At 38.1% G+C, this 26,004-nt stretch overlaps 1 protein-coding gene across 11 annotated transcripts in view; it reads right to left on the bottom strand.

Annotated features, from left to right (window-relative positions):
* LDB2 (LIM domain binding 2) overlaps window positions 1-26,004 on the bottom strand; it is a 213,760-nt gene that overhangs the window by 117,349 nt on the left and 70,407 nt on the right. For all 11 annotated transcript variants that reach the window (XM_017727573.1, XM_008645028.2, XM_017727575.1 and 8 more), the window contains exon 2: window positions 23,435-23,537. In XM_017727573.1, the coding sequence (XP_017583062.1) occupies window positions 23,435-23,537 (103 nt within the window). The remainder of the gene's footprint in view (window positions 1-23,434; window positions 23,538-26,004) is intronic.

Raw genomic sequence — 26,004 nt, 5'->3', positions numbered from 1 at the left:
CTGAATACAATGAATCAACCACAATCAAGGAGCAGGATTTGATAAAGTTCTGCCACAAATTCTGTTTCAAAACTCCCTGTTTTCATGTGGAATGGACACATGAAAATCAGGCTCTGTGGGGGAAAAATTAACAAATCTTTGAAAAAAAACCAAAGCTGCATAATCTGTGGTATTTCAGTTGGTCTTTATCCGCAAAATCCCAGATCTTTGTTTAAGCTACAAACAGACTATAAAAATCAGCTTGCTGGCCTCTCTCCTTATTATCCACATCCCTGCACAAATCAAATGAAGCTTTTGCTGTAAAGCTGATAAAAAACACCACACACATGAGCGAGCTGATGTATTTAAAAAGTGGTTATCATTTCTAATCCTTTCCTCTCTCTCCAGGGAATATCATATTTCCAAGGAACACATAAAACTCCACCACTGAGCACACATCAGCACTTACACTTGTTTTGATTAGGGATTTTCTAAAATAACAATGAATGAAGTAGTCTGGCATCATCGTTGATTTTTAGCACCTAGGGAAGCAGTATGACAGTCATCCAATTGTTTGAAATCAGTGAATAGCCAAGACCAGTTCTGACAAATATTTGCACTCACTTAATCTATTTCAAAACCTCAAAAAATTAACTACAGTACCTGGTTTGATATCAGGTGGATGTTTTTGCCATTTCTTTGTAGATAACCTCCTTTGTAGAACCCCATGTGTAACCCAGAGCAAGAGAAGTGGTCACAGATGCTAAACTAATGCCTGAGCTCTCTTAGCAGAAACTGGGATTTGTTTGACAATCAGGCTATTGACTGAGATGCTTTCCAGTTCTACTTTTTTGCCAAACAGAGCAAATTTTACTCTCTAATGTAGACATGTTCAAATGATTTATCTAGATCCACTCTAGATGACCAAGTTTAGATTCATGAAAGGTCTAATGCTCATTTCACACAGATGTAAGTATAGTCTTGCAACTTGCCACAAGTCAAGGAGTGACAATACTGGGAAACCAAGGTGGTGTAAGATCCAGGTCCCACCTCCTAGAATTCAGTTTTTCAAACTGATTTGTTACAGACTTGAGCCAAAAAAATGGAACTTGTGCAGAGAGGTTTAAATGTCTCTCTTCACGTTGTGCACTGTAGAACTTTGTCCGCACAAAGACTGTTTCACAAATAAAACTGCAGCCATGAGTTATGATTTTTAGACTCTTGAAAATACACACACACACAAAGACTATAGAACAGAAACAAGCACTTAATTTAACTGACAAATTTCTGATGGCTTCAGAATGGAGAAAGGTGCTTCTTCAATGTGGGCTTGAGTACAGTGAGTCTTACATTCACGGCAGCGGTTTGTATGTCAAACACCATTAGCATTTCACGTTGTGTGTGATTTTTAACTTGTGCAACACACCACATGCATTATGCTACTTAGATTCTATCAATTTAGCCATGTCATAAGAGCCTCACCTTTTACACAAAGGCAGTAGGCCATTTATATTTACAAGCATCATAGGGAGCAGGGTGAGGTAACAGCCCGCTCCCTGCCAGGCAGTGGGTGACCTTGAAAGCAGAAAAGGACAAGGAAATGGAGATGAATCTACTAATGCAAGAAGTCTTTGCTCTTCTTAAATTTTTAAGTGTTGGTAAACAGCAGGAACAGCACTTTAGAAGTAGCCACAGAAATTTGGGAATTATGAAATATCAAAATAAAATTTACTCAATGGATTTAGGCCAGTAACATCTGTAAAATTTTCTGTAGGCCAGTAACATCTGTAAAATAAGGTCCTCCTGTTTCAATTTCCTCTGATACTTCTTGTCTTTTTTTTTTACATTAAAATACATAAAGCAAAAACTCAAGCCTGATTTTCTGCAGAAGCAGTACAGAAAAGTAGCTGTTTGAGAAAACTAAATATAATTGAACATGGATATGCATTTTAAAGAAATGGAAACAAAACTGACATTAGAGAAAGAATAAGCATGTATTCCAGAAAATTCACCTCCTTTAGCTAAAAGAAGTTGTCAGGGTTTTGGGTTTTTTTAATTTGGCAATTTCTGTTAAACAAATAATCAGATAAAGCAAATAAAAACAGAAGTAACACCTGTGTAGTCTGACATGAGCACAGACTTAAATCGAATTCAACTTTTAACAGCTGCCCTCAGGTGCCTGAGGAATCATAGCAAGGTAATTCAAACACTGTTAGGCCAGTTTTCAATGGACAGCTGAACAGCTGATAAAAGTCATCTGGACAATCAAATACTGCATAGTTCAAGATATACAAAGTGGTGAATATATGTAAGTCCAATCAGTCTGAATGACAGATCTGCCTCCTCACTGCCTAGTTTTTTGTTACTGTTTCTGACAGCTATATATATTCCATTTTCAAGAGTTCAGAAGTCCAGGCCCTATCTATTTGGCATTTTTAATTCACATCTACACAAATGTCATGGTATTTCTCTAGGGGGAAAAAAGTGTAGAAGCTGATTTTTGTGCCAGCTAATAAAATTATTGTATAGTTCATTCAATTATATTTTCTTAGCCATGTATCTATATGGATACCTAACAGTTACAAGACAAATGACAGACACAGATAAGATAATGCAGTCTACACAAGCTGTCACTACTACCTGAAAAGATATGACTGAAGAACTGGTATGGAAGAGGCTTGGTCTTTCACAAGGACCTAACACGTTACCTCTCCTACCTCAAATAAGACAGCTATGAATCACTAACAGTTTAACCACACAAATCCAGGGCACAACCGCCTTGTGATTTGAACAAGTATTGCCCTTTTCTATCAGATATTTAATACCAGAGAGACACCAGAATTTATCTTCTGCCTGTAAGATGCTTTCTCACCTATGAGGGATTAGAGACCAACAGTATTCTAGATGCTAAAAACTTAACAGGTGAAAATGCTGGCTATTTGCATAACAAGCTTTTTCCATGGCAGAGATTTGCTTTTTAAATGTGCTGTGATATAGAGGTCTGCATTTTCAACTGCACTAGTAATATCAGCCACTTAATCTTAGAGTGGCTTGCCACACACATGCAGCATTTATGTCATCTGCATGCCTATGACAATCCTCCCCTCAACCGTGCAAGTAACTTCCACTGATTTTGTGGAAAATTAATGTGTTGGAATTTTGAAAATGAGGGCAGTTTTTCGGGCCTTAGACACAAGCTTCAGAACACATTCTAGGACGCTGTTGTGGAAACTTGCTGTCCACATTCATCATCCTCACAGTGTAAAGCGATGTCTTGGTAATAAGGAATGGAGATACAAGAACACATGTAAGTAGAGCTGGTGTTGCAAGCAAAGATAAACACTTTATTGCAAACATCATGACCAAAATTCACACCATCTAATTCCATCTAAGATGTAGATGGACTTCTATTTGCAAGAAGGTCAACTAGAAAGTCTTTGCAGTTGATTTGTGCAGAAGGTAACTCTCTGATGAGCCTGGAGGCTCCCAGAAGCCATGCATGTCGAAAGACAGCTTGAGCTGTCTGATATCCATCTACCATGTGTGGCAGTGTTTAGGATAGGCAATCAAAAAAAGCATCTGAACTTGTCCAACACAAAAAATCTTACCTGAATTAACTGTCACAATCTGAACAGACAAGCGTTTGATCCTTCGTTAGCTGCATCCCTTAGACCTCCACTTGTTGAGCTGTAACTTCAGTCACAAATCACAGCAGAAGGCAGCACCTTATTTAGCACATACAATACATTGTTTGCACAGCATTATCTACATATTTTGGTTATGAATTAAAGAAGAAAAAAGTTTGCAAAAGCACAAATTTTCACGACAGTTACTGGACAGTAATCACTGTGTATGGAATTTTCTAATCTCCATGATGATAAAAATGTCAGAGAAAAAAAAATAAAACAAGAGCATGGTAATTTTCCTCATAAAAACTAGAGGTTATATGAAAAAAAGCTGAAAAAGACTGTGTGCTCAAATGGAAACTGTCTCTTCTCCATTGATAATATGATGCAGCCAGACATACTGCAGAAGATTAGAAGGAACCTGCAAGGTTTTATTACTTTGATTTTTAGCTCGGTGCTACATAAAATTAATTTGTATTTTGCACCAGAAAATGCATGGCATAGGATTAATGATGGCAGTGTGGAAGAGAGGATTTTTTTCTCCTGTGGAAGATCTGTGAATTCTTCTCAGACCTCAAACAGTACTTACAGCAAGAGAAAAATATCTGCTTTGTGTTTTGTGGTGCTACACAACCACAAGAAGCCCAGTTGAGATCATGCATGCTTTCAAACTTCTGGTTACATAGCTAGACCTCATTGAGTCTGATCTTAGTATCAGATTTGATCTTTTAGAATGATAAGCAACTTAGCACGGTATTTGGCAATTTCCCAGATCCTGAGAAAACAACAGTTCCCATGCTATTTCAGTGCCTTCTATCCAAAATGAGGCCAAAAGTAGCAAAGGTGACAATACCAGAAAAATAAGAGCAGTAGGTAATTGCAAAAGAAGTGATTAACTAAAGAAATAATTTTCTTACTACACAGGGTCTTGTCCAAAGCTTCAGGAAGGGTGGTCTAAAGAAAAAATCTGATTTTTTAGTGGAATTTCAGGAATTACAACTCAGAGGATTTGTGTTTTCTTCCTATCATCTATATATAGCTAGAGCAAGACAATTCATATTGGACTCATTATTTCCAGAATTTTTAGAATACTACTTATCCAGGTCATACGTTGTTGTTCATAGGAGACAAGACCTTGGAACACTCAAAAATTAGAGTAAAAAAAAAAAGAAAACTCCACCTTGATGTCTGCTTTAAACAAACCCCACAACACAGAGACTCACTATGTTGTTCAGGTGCTATGTTTCTCTGCATGGCCCTTATTTACTGCAGGACAAATACTTACCCTCAATTACACCCTAGCAATAAACACATTTAAAAAAGTATTTGTGGTTTGTCCTTCTGCTACGTCCTTCTGCTGGGTTTACCCCCCTGGCAGATACTACAGACTTTTACAGTCCCTCATTTCCGCTGTACCAGATACCCCTCAAGGTCGCAGGTCCTGTTTCCCTGGCCAGCCTCAGAAGTGACCTTCTGTTTCCAGCTAGAAGAAGAACTTGGTCCTGTGGTAGGACCCCTGCTGTCTCTTTTCATGCACTGGAGAGGAGAGGATAAAGTAAGTGGCAGGTAATGGGAGCTTGGAGGAGCTCAGATGTACAAATTCTACGCAAACAAGAACAAGAAAACTGTTCCCAACTGTGTTAAATTTGTAGACTGTGACACTTTCTGAGATTCTGAAGTGTAGTACTGTTTTAATTCCAAAAGACACTTGTCTGGCCACAGAGATATAGCACTAATGAACACTTGTGTCCCAATAAACTTAAAAGAAATAGCACAGTCTGATCAAACTTCAAATGAAAGGCAGGTGGTCTTCAGTAAAATTCTGCATAGCCGTGTATTGCTGTTTGAACAGGAAAAGAAGGTCTGCACTGAATTTGCCACTTCTTACTTTGGCAAAAATTAATAAAAAAGAATCCTAAAACTCAAAACCAGACAAATCCAGATACCTTCTAACAGATGGCTCAGTTAGGTGGGATGAATCAGTAAAGTCCTAGTTTCAAAGCATTTCAAGGATCATAGAATCATATAATACCTAGAGTTAGAAAGGACCTTAAAGATCATCTAGGGATCCTTGTAACTATAAGCCTAAAAGTGCATGGTGAGGGGAAAGTAGGCTCAATGCCTGGAAGGTAAACATTCCCTAACAGGAAAAACAGATGGTTCTTTCTACTAAGAGGCAGGGAGCAGTTCCTAGAGCCAATTCAGCTTCCAACCACCTGGGAATTACGGTCATCCTAGAGGTTACCAGGGGGGACTTCAGTGTGTCACATAGCATGGTACTATGCACTGACAGCTTAGGAGCTGGTAGGGCTAACGAGTCCTTCACAGAGGGGATCCAACAAGCCAGAGCCCCTTCCTGCCCTCTCCCACTTTTATGTTCTCAGATTATGCAGAAAGTCAGGATGTGAAAGTGTGTGAAGGAACTGGGCACTCAACGGCCATACAGAAAGAACTGTCAAAAAACCATTGACTACTTAAGATGTCATGTTAAGTAACAGCAAAGGAGGACTTTGAAACATCACTACTCATCCTCCCATACCTTTTTATTTTTATTAGACAGAAAATTGGGCTATCCTACTCTGCAGCATGTCTAGAGCACTGGGTGGACTACTCTGATGAGATATATCTTTAGCTAAGCATCTTATGACCTTTCCACCATCCTGAACTAATTTTCATTGCACTTTTGGCAATGGACAAAATTGGGTTTCAAACAAAAGGAGGTTCTCATGTGGTTCATGGGAAAACAAATAATAACTTGAGTCACTTGTGACATGTCTTGAGGAATTCAAGGCATCAGATTTAATCGCCTACATTAAATATATTATCCCTGGAATAACTTCTTCCAGTTTTGAAGCACCTGAGAAAATACTGTGAATTGGAAACTTGAGGGGGATCATCTTTAGTGCCACTGCAATTGTAAATAGCAATGATGGCAGACAGATGAAAGCTTCTTTGCTGTTTTGAAAGATAAATATATTACAGAAATCATAAAAGCATCTTCACTGACAGCAAAGGAATCTATACAAAAGCTCTGTAAGAATAAACCGGATATTAGCTGAGATTCATTACTGCTGCCTTTGTAGATGTCTATATTTAAGCTAGTTCAGCAACAGGATAAACCCGATTGCTGCTATTCTCAGTGAGCACAAGGCATCTGACATGTGAAACAGGAAGTTAGATTTCTTCTGGAAGAAGAAAAAGACGAAAATGTAACTTTTAAGAAAGGTTTCCACTGATCTAAGTCTGTCAATGGTTCTCAGCAATCCCACTAAAGAAGTCTGAAGAACATTTGAAATAGGAAAGAAAAGAAAATTCCCTTTGAGGATTTGTAGACATTTTCACATCATCCAAGGAAACTTTACATGTTTTGTTAAATGATTTTTGTGTTATCTGCCATCCCTACAACATGGACCACATCTATCATTAGTCTGAAAAATAAACGAGTTAAAAAGTTGATACATGTTTTTCCATTTTTAAAATTTTACCAACCAGAGTTAGAGAGAAAATGGACAGGCAAAAAAAAAAATCATATACTCCTTAGTTTGTACTGAGACAGGGAATTCTTACCATTTCTGTAGTGCTGGTAGCACTGGGCAGAACTCATCCAGACACAGGCAACTATGATTTACAATGCTGGTGATGAAGGAAGAGGGACTGATACCATCTACCTGGACTTGTGCAAAGCATTTCACACTGCACTACACAACTTTGTCTCTAAACTGGAGAGATATGGATTAGATGGATGAACCACTCAGAGGACAAGGAATTGTCTGGATGGTTGTATTCACAGGGTTGTAGAAAAGTGACATTCCTCAGGAGACTGTCCTGGGACCAGGGCTGTTTAACACCTTCATCAATGACATGGACAGTGGGATCAAGAGCACCCTCAGTAAGGCAGCAGATGACACCAAGCTGTGCGATGGGGCAAGGCTGGATGGAAGGGATGCCATCCAGAGGGACCTGGGCAGACTCAAAGAGATGATCTGGGGGCTGGAGCACATCTCCTATAAAGGCAGGCTGAGAGAGTTGTGTTGTTTCAGCCTGAAGAAGAGAAGGCTCCAGGGCCTTATAGCACCTTCCAGTACTTAAAGTGGGCTACAAGAGAGCTGGGGAGGGACTTTTTACAAGGTGATGTAGTGATGGAACAAGGGGTAATGGCTCTAAACTAAGAGGGTGGGTTTAGATGAGCTATTAGGGATAAATTCTTTACAATGAAGGTGGTGAGATGCTAGAAAAGGTTGCCCAAAAAAACTGGATGGTCCATCCCTGGAAGTGTTCAAGGCCAGGCTGGGTGGGGCTTTGAGTAACCTGATCTAGTGAAGGTGGTCCTGCTCATGGCAGGTGGTGGGAACCAGAAGATCTTTAAGGTCTCTTTCAGCCCAAACCACGCTATGATTTTATAACTAAATATGATATAATTTAAAGTTTAATAGTAGAAATAAATAATGGAAAAATAGAGTGGCAAATGATGAAGGGGAAATCTAAGAAGGAGCTGCTTACTTCAGACCAGATAACCTAAAACTAAGTCAAAATTTCAGACCAATATTTTGACAAAGAGTGCTGGAGCTCTGCCATGAATTAATGAGAAGATTATTTTTCTTTAAAAGACACAGAGCTAACTGGACACTAGCTTAACAAGGTAATTATCAAATGAAAGAGAACTGTTGTATTGCTGTGAACCTGCATAAAGACTTTTATAATTACTGATGTTTTGGCCTATCTTTGTTTTAGAAAACCATGCATTTTAATGTATTTGCATAAAATACGTTCAGCTACGTTGTCTGAAATAGGAGGTTTACTCATAAGTAGTCAATCAAATATTGTCTTTCCTAGACTGTTCTTCAAATAGGAAGGCTATATATGCATGGCATTTTACCAACTTTGTTGTGCCAGAAAAGTCAGTACATTAATAATTATTTATGAAAAAGCAAAAGTATAAGTTTCATAAATGATGACTCTAAACCCATAAAACAATGTTTTCAATAATGATTTTTCTTTCCTCAAATGGCTGTATATAATGGCAAGTATGGACATATTAATGGCAGGTTTACATGAACACGTCTAAAAATTACTGTAAGAGTTATTGGCCTCTGAAAATTTTGCTCTGTGTCCCTTTGACTCATCATTGCACAGGTAAGGCACAAGAGTATATACCAAAAGCCTGTTTTTTTCCCAAACACTGTTGACTTGAATATAATTAGTGTATTAGGACATTGAGATGCTATTTTCTTGTTGCTTCCTTCCTTAATAACTAAACTACCTAGACATATGAAATATCGTTTCTTAAATTAACAGTGACAAAAATGATATAACTATGGTGGTATAAAGAAGGAGAAGAGTAAAATACAAGCAGCTGAAAAGCTTCCAAGAAAAAAAACCTGTAATTTTTTTCAGTGAGAATGAAAATCTTACAGTAATGTGCACTTGAAACACTGTAGTGCTGTTGTAACACAGCTATCTGATGCAGGTTCCCAGGTCTTTTCCTCTCATATTAGAACTGTTCCAAAATTTCAAGGTAAAAGACTCATGGTTGTCTCTTTCAATCCTGCTCAAATTCAAAGCACACAAAAGAAGTACAGTTTAGATCCTATCAACAGGTCTAGAGAAATGTGTCACGGTCTGGTGAGTAAATGTATCAGTTTCATAAAGACAAATTATATATGCTGTGCAATTCCAATAAACCTTACTTTAAAAAAGAAGTGACAGAAGGGGAATACTCAACTGACAAGACATGCAAACTAGAAAATTCTCACATGCCAAAATTATCTCATTAAATCCTTGCTTAAAAAATGGTTTTAACATGCTCCCTGTAAACAGTATCTTTTGTTTGCTGTCTCTGCTATTAACTAGCACTTTCAGTAGATTCTAAGAGTCTTTAAATAATCATTCAACTTAAACAGACTTGAATGAATATCCCATAATACACTATGCAAACAAGCAAAAATAAAATACTGACATTCTTCTCCTTTCTAGTAGGACATCCAAAAGTTGGGTAACGATGAATGCTGGTCCTTGCTAACTCTCTTGCAGGCCACTCACTTCATTATTTTCTTGTAACAAGATGCACTTGTGGTGGCCCAGCCCATTGAAAGCTCTGTTCCGTAGACTGTGCCATAGCTCTCACTTCCTGCTTCTGCTGAGAAGCTACGCTGCCATTTCCCACTTCTGTCCTAGCTCGTGTTCCCCATGGACACTACCCTCATTTCTATTACTTCTTTTGTGTGCTGCAGGTGACCAGTGCACTGATCAGAATGGCCAGGTCCACACATCTGTGTTCAGGATAGCAGTAGCTTGCCCGAGAGAAGCAGGCATTGATCCTAATTCTAGCAGTTGCAGCAAAAGCCTCACCAAAAGCTAATGTTCCACTGCAGTGTGCTCAGATGCCAGGGGTTATTCAAATTGAAGCTGACAGCACAATCTTAATCCTGCTTCTCCGTGCATCTGTATTGCAATAGTACAGACTGTAATTACACGATCACATATATTTGCACAAATGAATTTGATAGTATACAAATTTAGTACAATCTAGATATATGTGTGCACCTTTCTACAATCAAGAGACATATCAAAGTATATTAATACTTATTTGAAATCATGCAGTCCACAATATATCTACTGACATATTGGTTACATTCTGTTGAAAAAGTTATTGCTAGGAGCAGCCAAAGTTATATTTATTATATCTGAGCTCTCTACTGTAGAATCACATCATCAGATCCTAAGTAGGTCTTTTGTCTTTGTTATTATTAAAGAGAATTGATGGAGGGAAAGAAGCTTCAGAAGAAAGTATTTTGGGATTTAAGACTGGCTTTCAAAGTATGCCAAGAGCATGCATGATGACCTTATTCCCTGAGGGACGTAGTTTCCACACAGCATTCCAGGACCATCAGATGGGACTAATTCCTTGACCCAGCGTGGGGGAAAGTGGGTCCAAGCAGCAAAAACAAGCTACTACCAAGCCTGGCCACTGGCATTCTCAAAGGGAGGTCAGCAGCCCTGGAGGGGCTGAGGCACAGCTGTGGAGCAAGGCTGCAGACCTCACAAAGACTAAAATAAGTGAAAAGGGTGGGAGATTGTGTGCTGAATAGTCTATCTTTTCCACAGCTCAAGAGCAAAAAAAAAAACCCAAGGAAGTGTTTGAGGAAGAGGAATTGTCATCAGATCAGAGAAGAGCATTGTCATAGGAACATGACTGGTGCTGAATATGTAGAATATACTCCTCCAGGACTTACATGCTTTTTGTGGAAGCAAGGGAGAAGAACAGAGCGTTATTACGTCTATGGTATAAATGATATCAAAAGTAAAATTAAATGAAATTTTCAACACAGGGTGGCACACATGGCACCTGGCAGGGTGCCTAATGAAGGCATTTTCACAAAAGAGTTCCTGTTCCATACCTAAATTTACACTCACTTTTTAGCTCAGTTAAGGAACGCTTTTCTGAAGTCCGTGGCTGAATCACCTCACTTTGGGCCATGATATGGAGAGGTCTCCAAGCTCACAAACTGTACCCCCTTCACAAGAAAGGAGTCAGATGGACTCCAGGAATGCACCTAATGCATGCCAGCCATTAACAGGCAGGTAGCTCACTAGACTGGGCTGGATCTAGCCTGAAATAAACCTCTGCAAAACATGAGCTGTATGGCAGTCATGCCCTCAGCACTGCAATTCCTAATTCCTACTGCACAGCACCGCCTGCTAATGTCAGCATAGCATCCAGCCAGCAGCATAACAGATTATAAATTAAATCAACAAGCTGGCTCTGAGGGTACTAACAGTACAAATTCTACCTCTCTGAAGGTGGTTGGAATGTATTGTCCAGACTTTTTCTTTCTATTTAGCCAAGAACCTTCTCCCTACCATAATACAACTCCCAAGTTGTACACAAATTCACACTACAGCCTGTGTACATTTCACTAAGATAAGTTTAACCCTTCTCAGTAGAAGATACCCTCTGTTTCATTTGCATTTTAGAACTATTAACTAGTTCCATTAGTTGTGCATGCACAATGGAGAAAAGAAGTATACTGAACAAAAACAGTCTGGAAAGGAAAGACATTCCTTTGTTTTCCAACTTGATACATCTTTTCTTGGTGCAAGTCCATGTGGTGGTTAAAAATCTCTTTGCCTGGACATTTTCCTTTTTTTATTTTCCTTTTTTTCTTTTTTTTTTCCTAAGACCATGACCTGGAGCATCCCTTTGGATTACAGAATCGGATGCACAGCCAGCCATGCGTGTGCAACAGTCCCTAAGAGCCAAGCCTCAGTAAAAAAGCTGGTGCGCCTACAATCTTGAAACAAAAATAGCTGTCAAATCAAAGCTAATTTGCCACAAAAGAAAGCACAGATCCACAGTTAGGGAATACCAAACTAGTCTGAGTTCAAAATTGCTTAAAAAAAAGTGACTTGATTTTATAAAAGAAAAGTGTATTTTTAATCTCTCTAATATAATTTAATAATGGATGAATTGATTTTCCTTAAGGCTAAAGGTGGGAGTAGGGTGGGGGGGAAGAACAAATAGAGGTATTATCAGTTCTTGAGAGGGAAAAAAGTTTTAGAGTCTGTCAGCAACTAAAAGAGGGGAGGGAAACACAAACAGTTATACAGCAGACTGCTGCTATCCACATGTGCCATGAAAAATACGTTACTTTAATGCTCCCTGGACTAGGGTTTAATTTTACCTTAGTTTAGTGAATTAAATCATGTACTACAAAGGAATTTGGATCTGAATGAAAGGAACAAGATTGATATCAGGATGAAAAGTAATGCTGTATTAATTCACGTTCAGACATTAAAGACAAAAATAAAATTGAATTACACAGTCTTCTAATATTTCTGGACTAGATAAAATTGTATATAAAAACCGTTATCATAGCCAAATGGAGTTAGGAGTAATGGATTTTTAATAGACACAACAAAATGGTCAACATCTACTTTCAGGTACCCAGTCAACTACATCGATGGAGTTGACTCAAAAGCTGCCGTTGGACAGACTGCTGTGCACTGGTGCTTCTCTGCACATATTCCTGTACTATATCCAAAATGGCAAGCTGGGATTAGCCCAAGTCACAGATAAAGAGCAGATGTTTGAAGCTGAATGGTGTGGAAAAGGTAACACTGATAATGAAGGAATAGCACTTTCAAGACCCTGTAGTCAACACAAGCCTCTTTGGCTGAAGGAACACTTATGTGTAGGCAGTTTATGCTGGAGCAGAGCTATGGCACAGACATCACCCAGACTCTGCATGTGATAGTGCCCTTCAGCAACAAAATTTTTTCAACCATTGACTGTTGCTTCTTGGCTGGGTGGCAGCACGGAAACAGCCCTACACAGTGAAACCGCAAGGTTGCAGGTAATGCCGTGTGCTGTGCCATTATCCCCTCAGCTGCCAGAGCTTACTTGCAATCCTTCTCTTGGCTTTCTCATACAATATAAAACCAAGATACCAACACTCTTAACGACCAGAAACAAGATCCTTCAAAGAAGAGTGTATCTGGAACAATGGACCTGGACTAGAACTTTTTCCTGCACAGGCAGAGCTGGACACCAGTGTCTCAGGAGCCAGGATATTCCCAGCAGTCCAGTAGAAGAGTAGTTTGAACTCCACAAAAACAAAGGAATATCATAAATCTCAATCATTTTATTCCGAATCCAATACATATACCTATAAACTGTCCTCTCTGATGTAAACTTTTAGTAGTATCTATATATTGAGTTCATTTGTCTTGAAAAATCCTAAGCAAATACTTCACAGAGACTACCTCTCTGTGAAAATAAGGAGAGAAGAGACAAGAAATGCAAGGTACTGCTTACACTGCTATATGCACCAGAATGAACTTAAAATAGTATGGCGTAAAACCTATATGGATCAGAATAGTGGAACAGCAAAATGTCAGCAACATTTTAAAGGTAATATAATTTGGAGTGCAGAATTCAATATGATAAAGAATGATAGTCACTGTATAATATCTGAGCCTTCCCATATATAGCAGACTTTAAAAAAAAATCATGACTACATTAATTCAAGGCAACCTTCAATATGGACCTGGGAACAGTATCTCAGCGTCCAGAATCAGCTTTTGGGTCTATTTCTACTAATCATGGTGCTGCAGCTGACCCAGTTTAAATGTATTTCTATAAAGATTCCATAATTTTTGGTGATGTTGCATCTTGTATTCTCCTAAGCCATTTAAAAATGTTGCACTACAGTAAATACCTAGTGCCTAAAAATAAGGTGCATCATGTGGAACAGCTCTACTGCATCATAGAAATACAATGTAAAAGTCTTAATAAAGTTTTATTTTTACATTAAACACAAGCATGCACATTTTATGTAATAGAACCCACACTATATCAGGATGCATGTTTGTGTATTTGACTATGTTCTTTTTGTGTGTGCATACAGGTCTGAAAGATTAAATTCGTGGGTAGAGAAGCAAATATTTAATATCTGAATTTAAAGAAGATCATCTGCACCTACAAGACTTGTCCTGATAGTGTGCTAGAGCCATGAACTATGCCACACCACTAACTGCACTGGTAAGAGTAAATACACAACATAGAATTTATAAATTATTATAAAGTCATCACAATATACACAAACTTCCCAGAACCATTAGGAATTATGTTCTGAATCATCTACACCTGAGGATACACAAGGGGAAGAAAAAATCTGGCCCATTGTTTAGTTACTCAGTGCTCTAGAAAAGGAAATTTGCTTCTAATACCTTCAGGCAATCCATGTGCTCTGAAGTGTTATAGTTATACCAACTGTGGATAAAACTACTACACTTAATTAAACACCTCTCTTTGTTTTAGAAATGAGATGACAATATGAAAATATCCTCTACCACAAAACTTGCATATTTTTTATGGTGTTGCTTAAGTAACTCATAAAGTGAGGTGTTTCACTTCTGAAAAAAAAAATGAGTCTAACAAAAGAAAAGAAACAAAATGAAAAATGCAGAAAAAAAGTTCTTGACTACTAAGGGAAACATGAATATTCTAGCCGAGTCTTGCTTCTTACAGGAACTCTGTAACTATGTTAGAACATTTTTCTGCAAGATCATAACATATATTAACTGATCATCTTAAAAATCACCTGATAGTATTAAAAGCTGAAGCAATAACAACTGAATATTTTCAATTTCATGAAAAAAATTAAAATATCTCTAGTATAGCAACATTTTTGTTCTCAATTAAAAAAAATATATATATACTGTATTGACAACATTTGACACCAAACACAATTATTCAGCAAAATAGAAAAAGTACTGACCAATTCCTCACAATTGCCATTACACTATGCACACAAAACAAATAAGGAATTATTTAATATGAGTTTAAAAGTAGTAAAAAGTTGGTTAATATTTTGATGTAAAAAGCAATTGATTTCCATTATTTTGCACGGGTTTCCATCTTTTTGTTAACATCACCTCCAGCAGAGAGAAAGAACTGAATGCTACATAATTCAGACCAAATGGGTGAACTAAAACCAGCCACAACAAAGGGATTACTTGTATTGGATAGGGAAAAAGCCCATAAATCACTGTGATTCTCTCATGTAAATTTTGCCTTTATTCTTTCTGCTTTCTGAACAGACCCAAGACACTGCTAATGTATCATGTCCTGTGATATTAAGATTTCTCCCAAAGAGGGCTTATCACTTAATCTGTTTATACAGCAGCAGAACCAATATGATTGACTGGGGTTTCAGAAATTGCAATTAGAGGCTCCATATAATTGTGCAATATTCACATTAGGAGTTAGTAGCCCTTACTACATCAGTAGCCCTTTTCCATGTGCCACTTCACAGACATAGGGCCTCCCATATTGATTTGTACAACATGCTTAGTTACGAGCAGAAGAAACCAGGGATCCCCCTTGTAAGATATCTGATATCTTGCATTATTTGTAAGATAGTTGAGAAAGAGGTTGATAAAACAGTTTTCATTATAAACTTTTCCACGGAGTACCTAACTGAGGCTGTGTGTGTACACACAGGCAAGACACACAGACACATGTTGCATGTGCCTGGCACTTTGCAGTGAAGCAGCCCTTCTTTGTATTTTGAAGGTATGGATAATTCAGAGGTGCAGGAACACTAAGCTAGCTACTAAGACTGCAGCTGGCAGAGGTGAAGGTCTAATTCACATCTGCTCATTGCAAATCAGGAACTATTCCTTCAACACCTGTCAGTAATACGGAGAAAAGAAAAATGCTCTTTCTGAAGGAAATTGGTAGAAGATTCATGTGCAAAATTTTGCTTAGCTAGCAGTATTAGAAAAACATTATTTCTACTGCTCACAATTAGAAATAGTAAGGTGTTTTGAATCACAAAAAGTTTAGCATCCAAGATGAGAAAATTATTCCAGAACTGGTTATGATGTCTGAGACTGAACTGAACAGGGGACTGAAAGCTGACACTGGCTCTGGGACCAGTGTCTTCAGGGAATCAGAGGTGAAGGTCAGACAACCCCCTGATTACTGGAGGGTCCACAACCCCCCCAGGGAATCTCTCCAAGCACCTCATTTTTCTCACTGGTAAGAGTGAACCCCTCAATTTTTTTTTTTTTATGCAATTTAAAGCCTGCATCTCTTCTCCTGCTCATCATAGCTATGGAAACAGACCTTATGACTTTCCTTGATATGTCTTGTTATTATGTCCCATTTTCCTCTTTCCTTTTTGCCACGTCTTCTCTTCTGCAGACTGACCAACTCAAATTCTTTAATTTTCCTTAGTAAGTCTTATTTCAAGACTTTTCCCTTGGACACTCTCCAATGAGACTACACATGTCTGTACAAATGCCATCGAAAACATGCATTCAGTACAGACAAAGAAAAGGCAATCCCAGTCAGTAGGAGAGATACAGCTGGTGCTTCAAAATACTGGATTCACCACAGATCAACTGGCTGGGAGAAAAAGCAGATAAAATCTATGTATGACAATTAAGAATCTGTTAATGAGACTTCCTAAGATATCCAAAAGATGCAACTCTAATGTGAGAATGAGAATCACTTTGGCAAAAGAAGTTAGTAGAAAAATGAAGGAAATAATTAGAAGAAAAAAGTCCGGATAATTATGATGACAATATTAAGTAAAAACAAAGATAAAAAGGGGGAAATATTCTGTAAAAACATATTATGAAAGATAAAATATTAGAAAGAGATGCTGAAGTTGGCAGTGAAAAATCCATACCTGTAAAAGGTAGAGAAAATAAGGCCTTAAAATTTATCAAACCTTAGTTTAATTTGGGAACAGAAAAGCTTTGAACATCGATATATGATAAGCTTTTTTGTTCTACTTTTGGAAAGATGTTGATCTTGAGTGAAAAGTGCTTCCTAGTCCATCAGCAACTAAAATGGATCTTAAATAGTATCCGTGAGAAGTAAATGTTTTGAAATCAGCAGTTATAAGGGTTTTTCTCACATTTATATCTAGTTTTATAAAATACTAATTAAAAAAATAAAAGAACTACATAGGGAGTTTTAACAATCCACTACTGCTGTGCTGATATTTAAGGGACACTATAGAGTCAGGGAACAACATAACATAATACACTTGCTTGATATCAATCCAGACAAAATAGTAAAAAAAAAAAACTATATAGGATTTAACTGACAAAGATTGAAGTGAAAGGGATGTAATTAATGCCAGTCAACATGGGTTTATGCAAAATAGGTCTTGTCAAACAAATCTCATTTCTTTGACGAGCTTACAAAAGTTTGGGTGATAAAGATAAGTGCATGGGTATAATACACTTAGACACCTGTAAAGCATTCAACTTACTAGTGCTTACTTATATTCTTACTAAAGTTTATTAATAGGCAATTTTCATAGAGCATAAGTAAAATTGATTGAGAACTCTTTAAAACATCAATTTTAGGAAGTAATTCTTAATTAGAAATCATTAGCTGGAGGGTGGAGGGGCTAGTGGTGATTCAGGCAATTCTGGACCTCTTACATATGATTTTAATGAAATTTTTACCTATATTCTGAAATTAAACTCAAAAGTATTGCCAAGAAACTTCGAAAAAATCAGAACTAGAATAGTGGTATATAAAGATGAATACCAGGGAGTCACACAGAATAATCTGTCTCACATAGCTAGGCCAATTTACTGTGTTGTACCTGAATGCTCAAATCATGTTTAATGACCGTGATTTCTTGGGGAAAAAAAAATAAAGGGAAAAAGAAAGAAGAGGTTCCTGGAAATAAAACAATCTGTTTCTCTTGGCAAATTTAATTTTCTCTTTAAGAGTTACATGAGAGAAACTAGGTGACAGTTTTAGAGAAACCTGGGGTGATAACGTAGCATGCTGGCCCCTCAAACCACCTTTTTGAAAATAATTATGCAAGTGGGTAATGTGTGATGAACTTTCCCTGTTTATTCCCAAACTATCGTTATAAGAAATATCCACTAGATATAGCTTCCCACCATTAACCCTTGTAAAATTTTTCAGTAAAGGCCTATAAAGTTATCTGCATTGCACAGGTTATAAAAATGGGGACAAATACAGAATGAATGTGATTGCAGCTTCCTTGCTGTGTATTAATTAAATAATTTGTAGTAAAATCTAAAATACACTTATGTAATATATTCTAAAAGCACCCAGAAAAACTTAGATAAGCACTTCAAAGCTGATGATTTTCCCACTTGGCCCAAAGTTCATTCTGAAACTATTGCCCAGAAAACTCTTTCTCTCTCTCTCTCTCTCTCTCTCTCTCTCTCTCTCTCTCTCTCTATCTGTCCATCCATCCATCTATCCATCATTCTTTCAAAAAAATCAAGAAATTAAGAAAACTGAAACAGGGTTCATAAGCCAAGAAGAGAAAATGGAAAAAACCAGCATAAAATGCAAAGCATGGTATAGTTACCTTGTGCGTTCCAAACACAGACTGCAGTAGAAATTATAACACAAAGTACATATTCAATTATCAGCTACAGATTCAGAGCACCAATAAAACTGAAATCACTATATTTTCCTAGGGATAGGGAGAGCAAAGAGCTCAAATTGTTCCTTTTGAAATTTCTACTGTGAAACATTATGCAATGCCATACAAAATTGGGTGATGAAAGCCTATAAAAAGTGCCTGAAATTCTCAATATACTCTACATCTATAAGCTTAAATAAATCCATTTTGAGGACTCCATCATATCTAGCACACATGAAATTTTTTTACAGCTACAAATGTGATAGCTCATGCTTTTGCTTCCTCACAGTATATAGCTCCTCCATGGGAGAAATCATTTAGTGAACAGAAGAGAAACGTAGACAAGCTCTAATTTTCTGTACAGTGGCAACTGCATTCATTATGTGTTACAGTAGCACTTTGCCCTGAAAGAGTTAACTTTCTAGCTCCTATTCTCTGCAGTGCTGCATAAACACTGCACATTATTCTTACTGAGCATGCTTCATCTTTCCTGTCTCCACAGTCTTGGGCTGTCAATCACCTGTCAGTCCCGACCACATCAGCACAGTGCGCATCACCAGGCTGTCAGCACAGCAGCTGATGAGACTCTGCTAAGAGCTGTCAATCAAACTTGTTTCTCTTATCTGTTCGGGAAATATTTTGTCTCTGAGAAACAAAGAACCTGGGCAACAATGGATCAGAGTCTAGTATTTACTCTTTTACAGGGATAGAAGCCTCTTAACAGGAAATGAATGCTTTATCCACAACAAGGAAACAAAAATTCTGCTCCATTAGGCATATTTTCTTTTTTTGGTTTTGTTTAAATCCTATTTATTTCTTGACCAAACAAATCACCGCATAATACATTAAAGCAAATTTCTTTTTGCTCTCACTGTAGAATGAACTTAATGTGTTTACTTCTTAGTTTCTGTTGACTATAATTTAATGCAGTGTAAGACAGGTAGCATCTCTGGTTTGGGGAATCTTTCCTTGTCTTTAAGCATTGGAATGTGTGAGGTTTCTCTCCATCTCAGGGCAGCCAAAAAGCCAGACTGGAGAAACGCATAATTTACACCTTTGTTAACTTAAAATACATCTTTGTTTTCTGCAGCATTTCTCATTAAAATTTCAATGTAGAATTCAGTAATGTGAGTAGGGTTCATAGATAATAGCAGACCAAAAGAATAGCTGAGGGGTATAAGAAAGTAGGAGAAAAACATATTTTCAGTGGTTGTTTGAAAGAAGAGAGTATCTTCTTTCTGGAATGCTGTGCCAGGGAGAAAGAATTGCAGAAGGTAAATTTCTTGCATCTACAGAAATCAAATACTGAAGAGAGACAAAAAGAGCTGCAAGGATGGGCACAGCAGCTACTTCTGGTCTGGCACAGAATCTCTGCAAGAAAAAGTTAAGCTGGGCTTTCAAGTCACATCTATCCAAAGCAGAATATCATTTTGCACAGATAACTGGTCTAGGTCTAACAAACCTGGCAATCAAATTAATTAACACCGGTGGATCCCGGAACTAACAAACCTCTGCTCTTCCCAGGGCATAAGTAAGTACCTTTACATGTTGTGCCATGCAGATATAGGTACATTTAAAGCTAGCTCAAGTATCAGCACATAATGCTGCCTTATGTGAAGCAAAGTAAACATAACCCAGTGACTTGAAATCCCTATTTTGAACAGTATCTATTTTTTCCTACAAAAGAAAGAATTTCGGAGCTGGCAGTCAAGGAGAAATACTGAGAACAGCAAAGGGGGAAAAACTGCTTTTCTCAGTATAGAAAGGAGTGCTGAAAAACATGGTAAAATGAATGAAAGATTTAAAAATACTTTGTGTTTTTCATAAAGCTTCAGTTTTAGGCCATGAAATTAAATAAGCAACTTAGTTTTCTGAGATTAAAAAAAAAAAAAAAAAAAGTGCGTTTACAACCCTTACTTACAATCTCTTGGACAAAACTGTATTTTAAAAGTTAAAACAAAAGGCAAGGCAAATAAAAGAATTTTTTAAAAAAATCTTCTACCCCTTACACAAATACTGCAGGCCTGCTCTGAACATTTGCATTGGCTGTGGGATTGGACTGTTCAGGTAAGAGCAGAGGGCAGAGAGAGCCAGCTGGGAAACAGGCTGTGACAGGAAACTCATAGAAAGGAAAAGTTTAAAGCAAGCACAGGAAAAAAGCTCCCAAAGGAATTTGGGAACTGCACTCAAGATTAGTTCCCAGCAGCCTCCCACAACACTCTCGAGGAGCTTTGCAGAAGGAACCTGGGGCAAAACACCATGCCTCTTCATGTCTCTAATGGCTTAACACAAGTTCTGGATAGCCCCTGAGAAGGAGGGAACAGGACTGGGAATTGCCATAACCCAGAGAAAAATGAGGCCATGGACAGCAAAAAAGTTTTTGTCCTTTCCACACATGGACACACACAAGGGGTTTTTTTAATTTGTTTGTTCCAAAAGAGAATATTTTAGTTCTCAGAAAAGGAAACCATTGCCAAAAGGAAAAAAAAAAATAAGGTGGCCACCACAACCAATGTCAGAGATGTAAGCAAATCTCTCACAGGCTGAAGCAAGACAAAGACAGGCAATTTTGACCTGAATCCTAGACCAAAGGCAAGAGGTTGGCATCTTTCATCACTTTCAACTTTACAAACAACTTCTCAAAGGATGGGTATTTCTCTTTTCCTGGGCCTTATCTTGGTTCCCTCCACTACTGTCTGTGCCTGGAAGAACAAACAATTTGTCTTTTCTCTTTCCTTTCTGCCAGTTCCAATGTGTTTAATGCCCTCTACATCCTAAAGAGCATACACAGTAGGCAAGGAGGCAGGTGTCTTGCTGGCGACAGCACAGATGAATAAACTTCTGTTTCATCACTTTCAAAGCTCCATGTTTGGTGCTGCAACCACGTGCCATACACTGGCTCACCTAACAAGAGCCACAGCCCCTGGCCAGCAATTTCACCAGCTTGGAATAGAGGTACTGGGTCTCATAGTTTTTGGGAGATGCCAAGAGCATCCATAAGGGAATAGCATGAGCATGGCTTGGGCAAGCAAAAAAGAGACCTGTAAGGGGAGCAAACTGCTCTGCTTTCAACTCCTGGACATGGTTTTGGACACAAACTTCTCAGCTAGGAAGAGAGAGCTACTCTTAACATACAGCTTCCACTCTGCACCCACCACAAGCAACACCAAAGGTGTCCCCAAGCAGGGATTTGGACAGCACAGAGGCCCCAAGTCTGCTCTCAAAGCCTTCTCAAAGGACAATGGAAGTCTCAAACTGGAACAGCACAAGCATGCTCTTCAGAGTTTCACTGAGTTGGAATACCACTCATGTGAAAAAGATTCACACTAATGATGTAGTTCAGAATTACATAAATAGTAACTAACAAAGAAAAGGAAATAGGAATGAACAGCAAAGAGCCCTAAATGCAGAGCTTCAATTCCAGATGCTGAGAATAAACCAAAAGCAACAACAGTTTGTGCAGAGATCAGGAATTAAAACCAGAGGAAAAAATCCAGTGTACTAGTCACTTTTAAAAATATGACTAAAGTAACTTGGGCTTTCAATCATTCTTCTCAGCAACAATGCTAAGAATCACAGTATTACCCCATGCCAACCTGTCCCAGTTACAGACAACACAACCATTATCAAGCATTTGTGACACCAGGAGTATTTTACACTTTGACAAATACTTTCATATGCAGTACTGTTTTCCAGAATCACAACTCCCTCTGATCTAACTGGACATTAATTGCTTTTTTGCTGATGTATCTGTGCCTTCTGGACTGATAACACAACTAGCAAATTGATATCTGACAAGTTGACTCAACCTAATCAGGACAGATCAGCTGTTACCAATGGTGCTATAGGCTGTAATTTGAGGACCTTTACAGAGTTATCACTTGCTTTGAAAGGCAAGAAACTGTAATTCTGTCAACACAAATCCCAGAATGTACATCCAAAGTGGTTATTTTTTCTCCAGAAGAAGGTAACACTTGTCAAATAAATACCTGAGATAATTGATAATAGGAATTAGAAGTATGTGAGTGATACTCTGACAATCAGTCACTCTCATGAAAGAGAAGAACCTCGCAAGATTCAGAACATTAAGTAGAGAGCACAATCTGTCACCATGAAGCAGGGGTCACTCTGAATGGAGTCAAACAATTGGCAATGCATTTTTTCAATGTTTACTTCTCTCTCTGTTGCTTGGTGCTAAAGCTAAGAGAATGATTCACTTCAAACAATTTGTTCGATGAATGTTATCCCTTTTTGCTGCTCAGCATATGCAGGCAATGGATACCAGTGCCATCACTTTTATTCACTGCTTCACTTTTATTCAAGCTTTCACCTAGTGCTTGATTGAGAGTATTCTAGACTTCCACTGCTGCTCAGACAGCATCCAAGGCTGGTCCTTAATGTGTGCAAGCAGCAGAGATCCACACAGTTGATGGAATAATACTTATCTACATCAGCAAGGATATAGCTTTTAATTTGTTGTTTTTCTGATCCCTCTTTAAATTTGGAAGCCCTTCCAGCAAAAATCCTGGTACTTGCTACAAAGTTCCCATGCTGTGAACAAGTTTGCCCACAAGACTCAACACTTGAATTTTTGCAGAAAACAAATTAACAAAGAGCGCAAGCACAGCCATAAAACACATTAATTTAAAAAAATCCAAGGATTGTATTATTTGCTTCATTCCACTAGGAAATGATTTATTTTCATGTAATAAAATTCAGAGGAATTCCATAAAAAAATGGATTCCCAATTAATGGAATTCTTTAATGTAACTTAGCAGTCACTGAATATACACAAGTGACTTTGTCATTGCCGGGGTTGCATCTGTCTTGTACAGATAAACTGTTTTTAGAAACTCAGACTTAACATTAGAACAAAAAATATACATTTCTTACTGTATCGCTTTGGTCCATCTTCCAAACAAAATGAAAGTGTTAAGGTTGCATCATCTTCAAAAAATTCAGTTGCAAAGGCATCCCACCAGAGGTTGTCACTATCCTAGGAAGCAACAGATCATTCACTTAACAGGAGGCAAAATGAAAATATGTTCATCTGTTGTAAAAGAAATTCAACAGGATCACACCTAGTTTGGCTTCTTCACCTATGGTTTTGGGGTGCAGATGTCTATATGATATTTCAAACTAATTTTCCTAGATAAAGTTCTAGTTCTAATTTAGGAAAAAACTGAAGTGTTTAATTTACTGTATAATAAACTGTCTTTCATTTTATCAAGCATACCAAATATGTAAAAACTTTCTTTTCCATAAAGGTTTTTTTTTCAAAGTGTTAGATGTGGTTTTATAAATCAGTTGCAAATAAAGCAATTATGACTTTTCCCTCCTTTTCTGGGCTGTATGTCTCAAATGCTTGGTCCTAGTAATGAAAATTTCCTCAGTACTTAATTCTATAATGCTACATAAGCTCATCATCAGCATGAGATGACAAGAAAGTTATTTAGAAACTAAATATAATGGCCATTCCACTCCAATGCATTTAATATAAATACAATGCTACTGCAAATTGATTAAATACCAGCTAGTTACTTAAATATAATTGTGAGAAATCTTTACTTTCAAGTGTGATACAAGAAGTGAAAAAAATATGTTAAGATGACTTGTGTATACTTAGAGTAAGACACATCTGGAAAATGGCAATTATTAAAACAGTGAACAATGTAAAACATATACCAACACAGCACTACAGGTAGTTTCTTGACTTTAACAATTGAACCAGGCCTTTTCATACCTGGATGATCAACAACAGGCACCCAAACCTCAGTGTCTAGCACCTGAGCAAGTGGTTCACCTTGCCAGGGTTTTCACAGAAACTGGGCAACACAAAACCCACTAAATGTTTCATTCAAAAGCTATGGATATATTTAATAGCTGGATTAGAAATTTTTGGTACAGTCTCTTCTGCTCCTTTGAGGCCCCGAGACTTAAATCACTTGTAGCACACAGGGTCAGCAACGGAGCTGGAAATACCCTTCTGAAGATGCCCCAGCTGCACTCTGCAGAACCACTCTGTCCCACTTACAGCACCTTCCTTACAGTGTGCAAGGCCTGGTTCGCTCAGCACAGTGAGGCCTGAGCACCTCTTAATGCCTGAGCAATATAGATCTAAGCCAGAAAACATTTGTTCACTTCACAGGAAAAAAAATCTTGAAATAAAGTGCCAACTTAAAAGAAAATATGCATCTATCATAGTCATTATGTGCACATGCAGAGCATACTGGAGATTTTAGTTCTGCTGCTGTGATGATGTTACTTTTGGATTTCACTCCAAAATGTTGAGCAAGGTATACTTTCTGCTTCTCAATTTCACTTTGATTTTTGTCAAGCATCCAATGGAGAAATGGTAAGGACAGGTTTGAACAATCTGGTTCCTACCAGAGACCCTAGAGAGACTTCTTGTCTGAGTCAGAGCCTGTAATACACTTTCCCTGCCAAGGCTCATCCCACCTGGCAGCGACAGGACCATACAGCCCTGCCATTCAGTCACACAAAGAGGTATCAAAGCTGTCTCCACATCTCAGAAATCTGCTGTCACAGAGTTGTTGTGCTTTCCTGGGGTAAACCTGATGAGTGTTCCCACGTGCAAACACTGCTGTGTTGAGTAGCCAAGCAGCCACAACAGTAAGCATGAAATACACAGTGGTAAGAATGAAACATATGCACAGGTATTCAGCACACCTCTGCATGGGACCCTGCACTCAGCACAGCCTGGGGGTTGCATTACAAGCCCATACAAGAGTGTATTGTCCAACAAGTACCTCTGAGCTACCACTCTGTCATTTGGCAAAAGAGAGGCTGCAGTACCATTTAACCTTTAAGATTTCAGCAATGCCACAGATCACATTTGCAGCTCTTGTTAATGCAGTAGTTGAGTATCACTGGAGCTACTCATGCAGCATCCAATGACATGGGAACAAAAAGGAGAGCATTGCAGAGCCAGGATGCAACTGCACACAGGAAAGACGGAGAAGAGCAGGGAAAGTGCAGGGCCTCACCTCAAAACCACACATATTTGCACTCACGCCGGCTTCCAAGAAGTGTTGAAAGCAAGGAAAATGTGGAAATGGAATTACTGCGGATTCCCTCCCTGGTTAGATGAAATATCCAGACTCTTTCACATTTTGAACACCATCCAACATCTTTATCGTAAGCTTTTGCATATTTTAGGTGAGGAAGAAGGAAAAACATAAAATGCAACACCCCACCCCCAGAAAGAAAACCCAGCCTTAAAAAAGAGTATATAAATCCTGACAAGCTTGGATATGCTCTGCTGTTTAATTTTCTGTCCCACCCTTGTCACAGGTGGGTCCACCTACTTTCAAAGCCAAATGTGAACAAAACCAAATGAGGTGTCCCCAGCCAAACTGAAATAGGAACCAGTTATTAAAAAAAAAGAATTGTTTTTTCTTTTTTTTTTTTTTTTTTTGAAGAAAGGGCTGGTGAAAGCAAGA

Source organism: Corvus brachyrhynchos, unplaced genomic scaffold (genome assembly GCF_000691975.1).
Source record: "Corvus brachyrhynchos isolate BGI_N302 unplaced genomic scaffold, ASM69197v1 scaffold80, whole genome shotgun sequence".
In the NCBI taxonomy this organism is placed as follows: Eukaryota; Metazoa; Chordata; class Aves; order Passeriformes; family Corvidae; genus Corvus; species Corvus brachyrhynchos.
The sequence above is the reverse complement of the archived record's forward strand: the minus strand, read 5'-3'. Positions and strand labels throughout refer to the sequence as shown.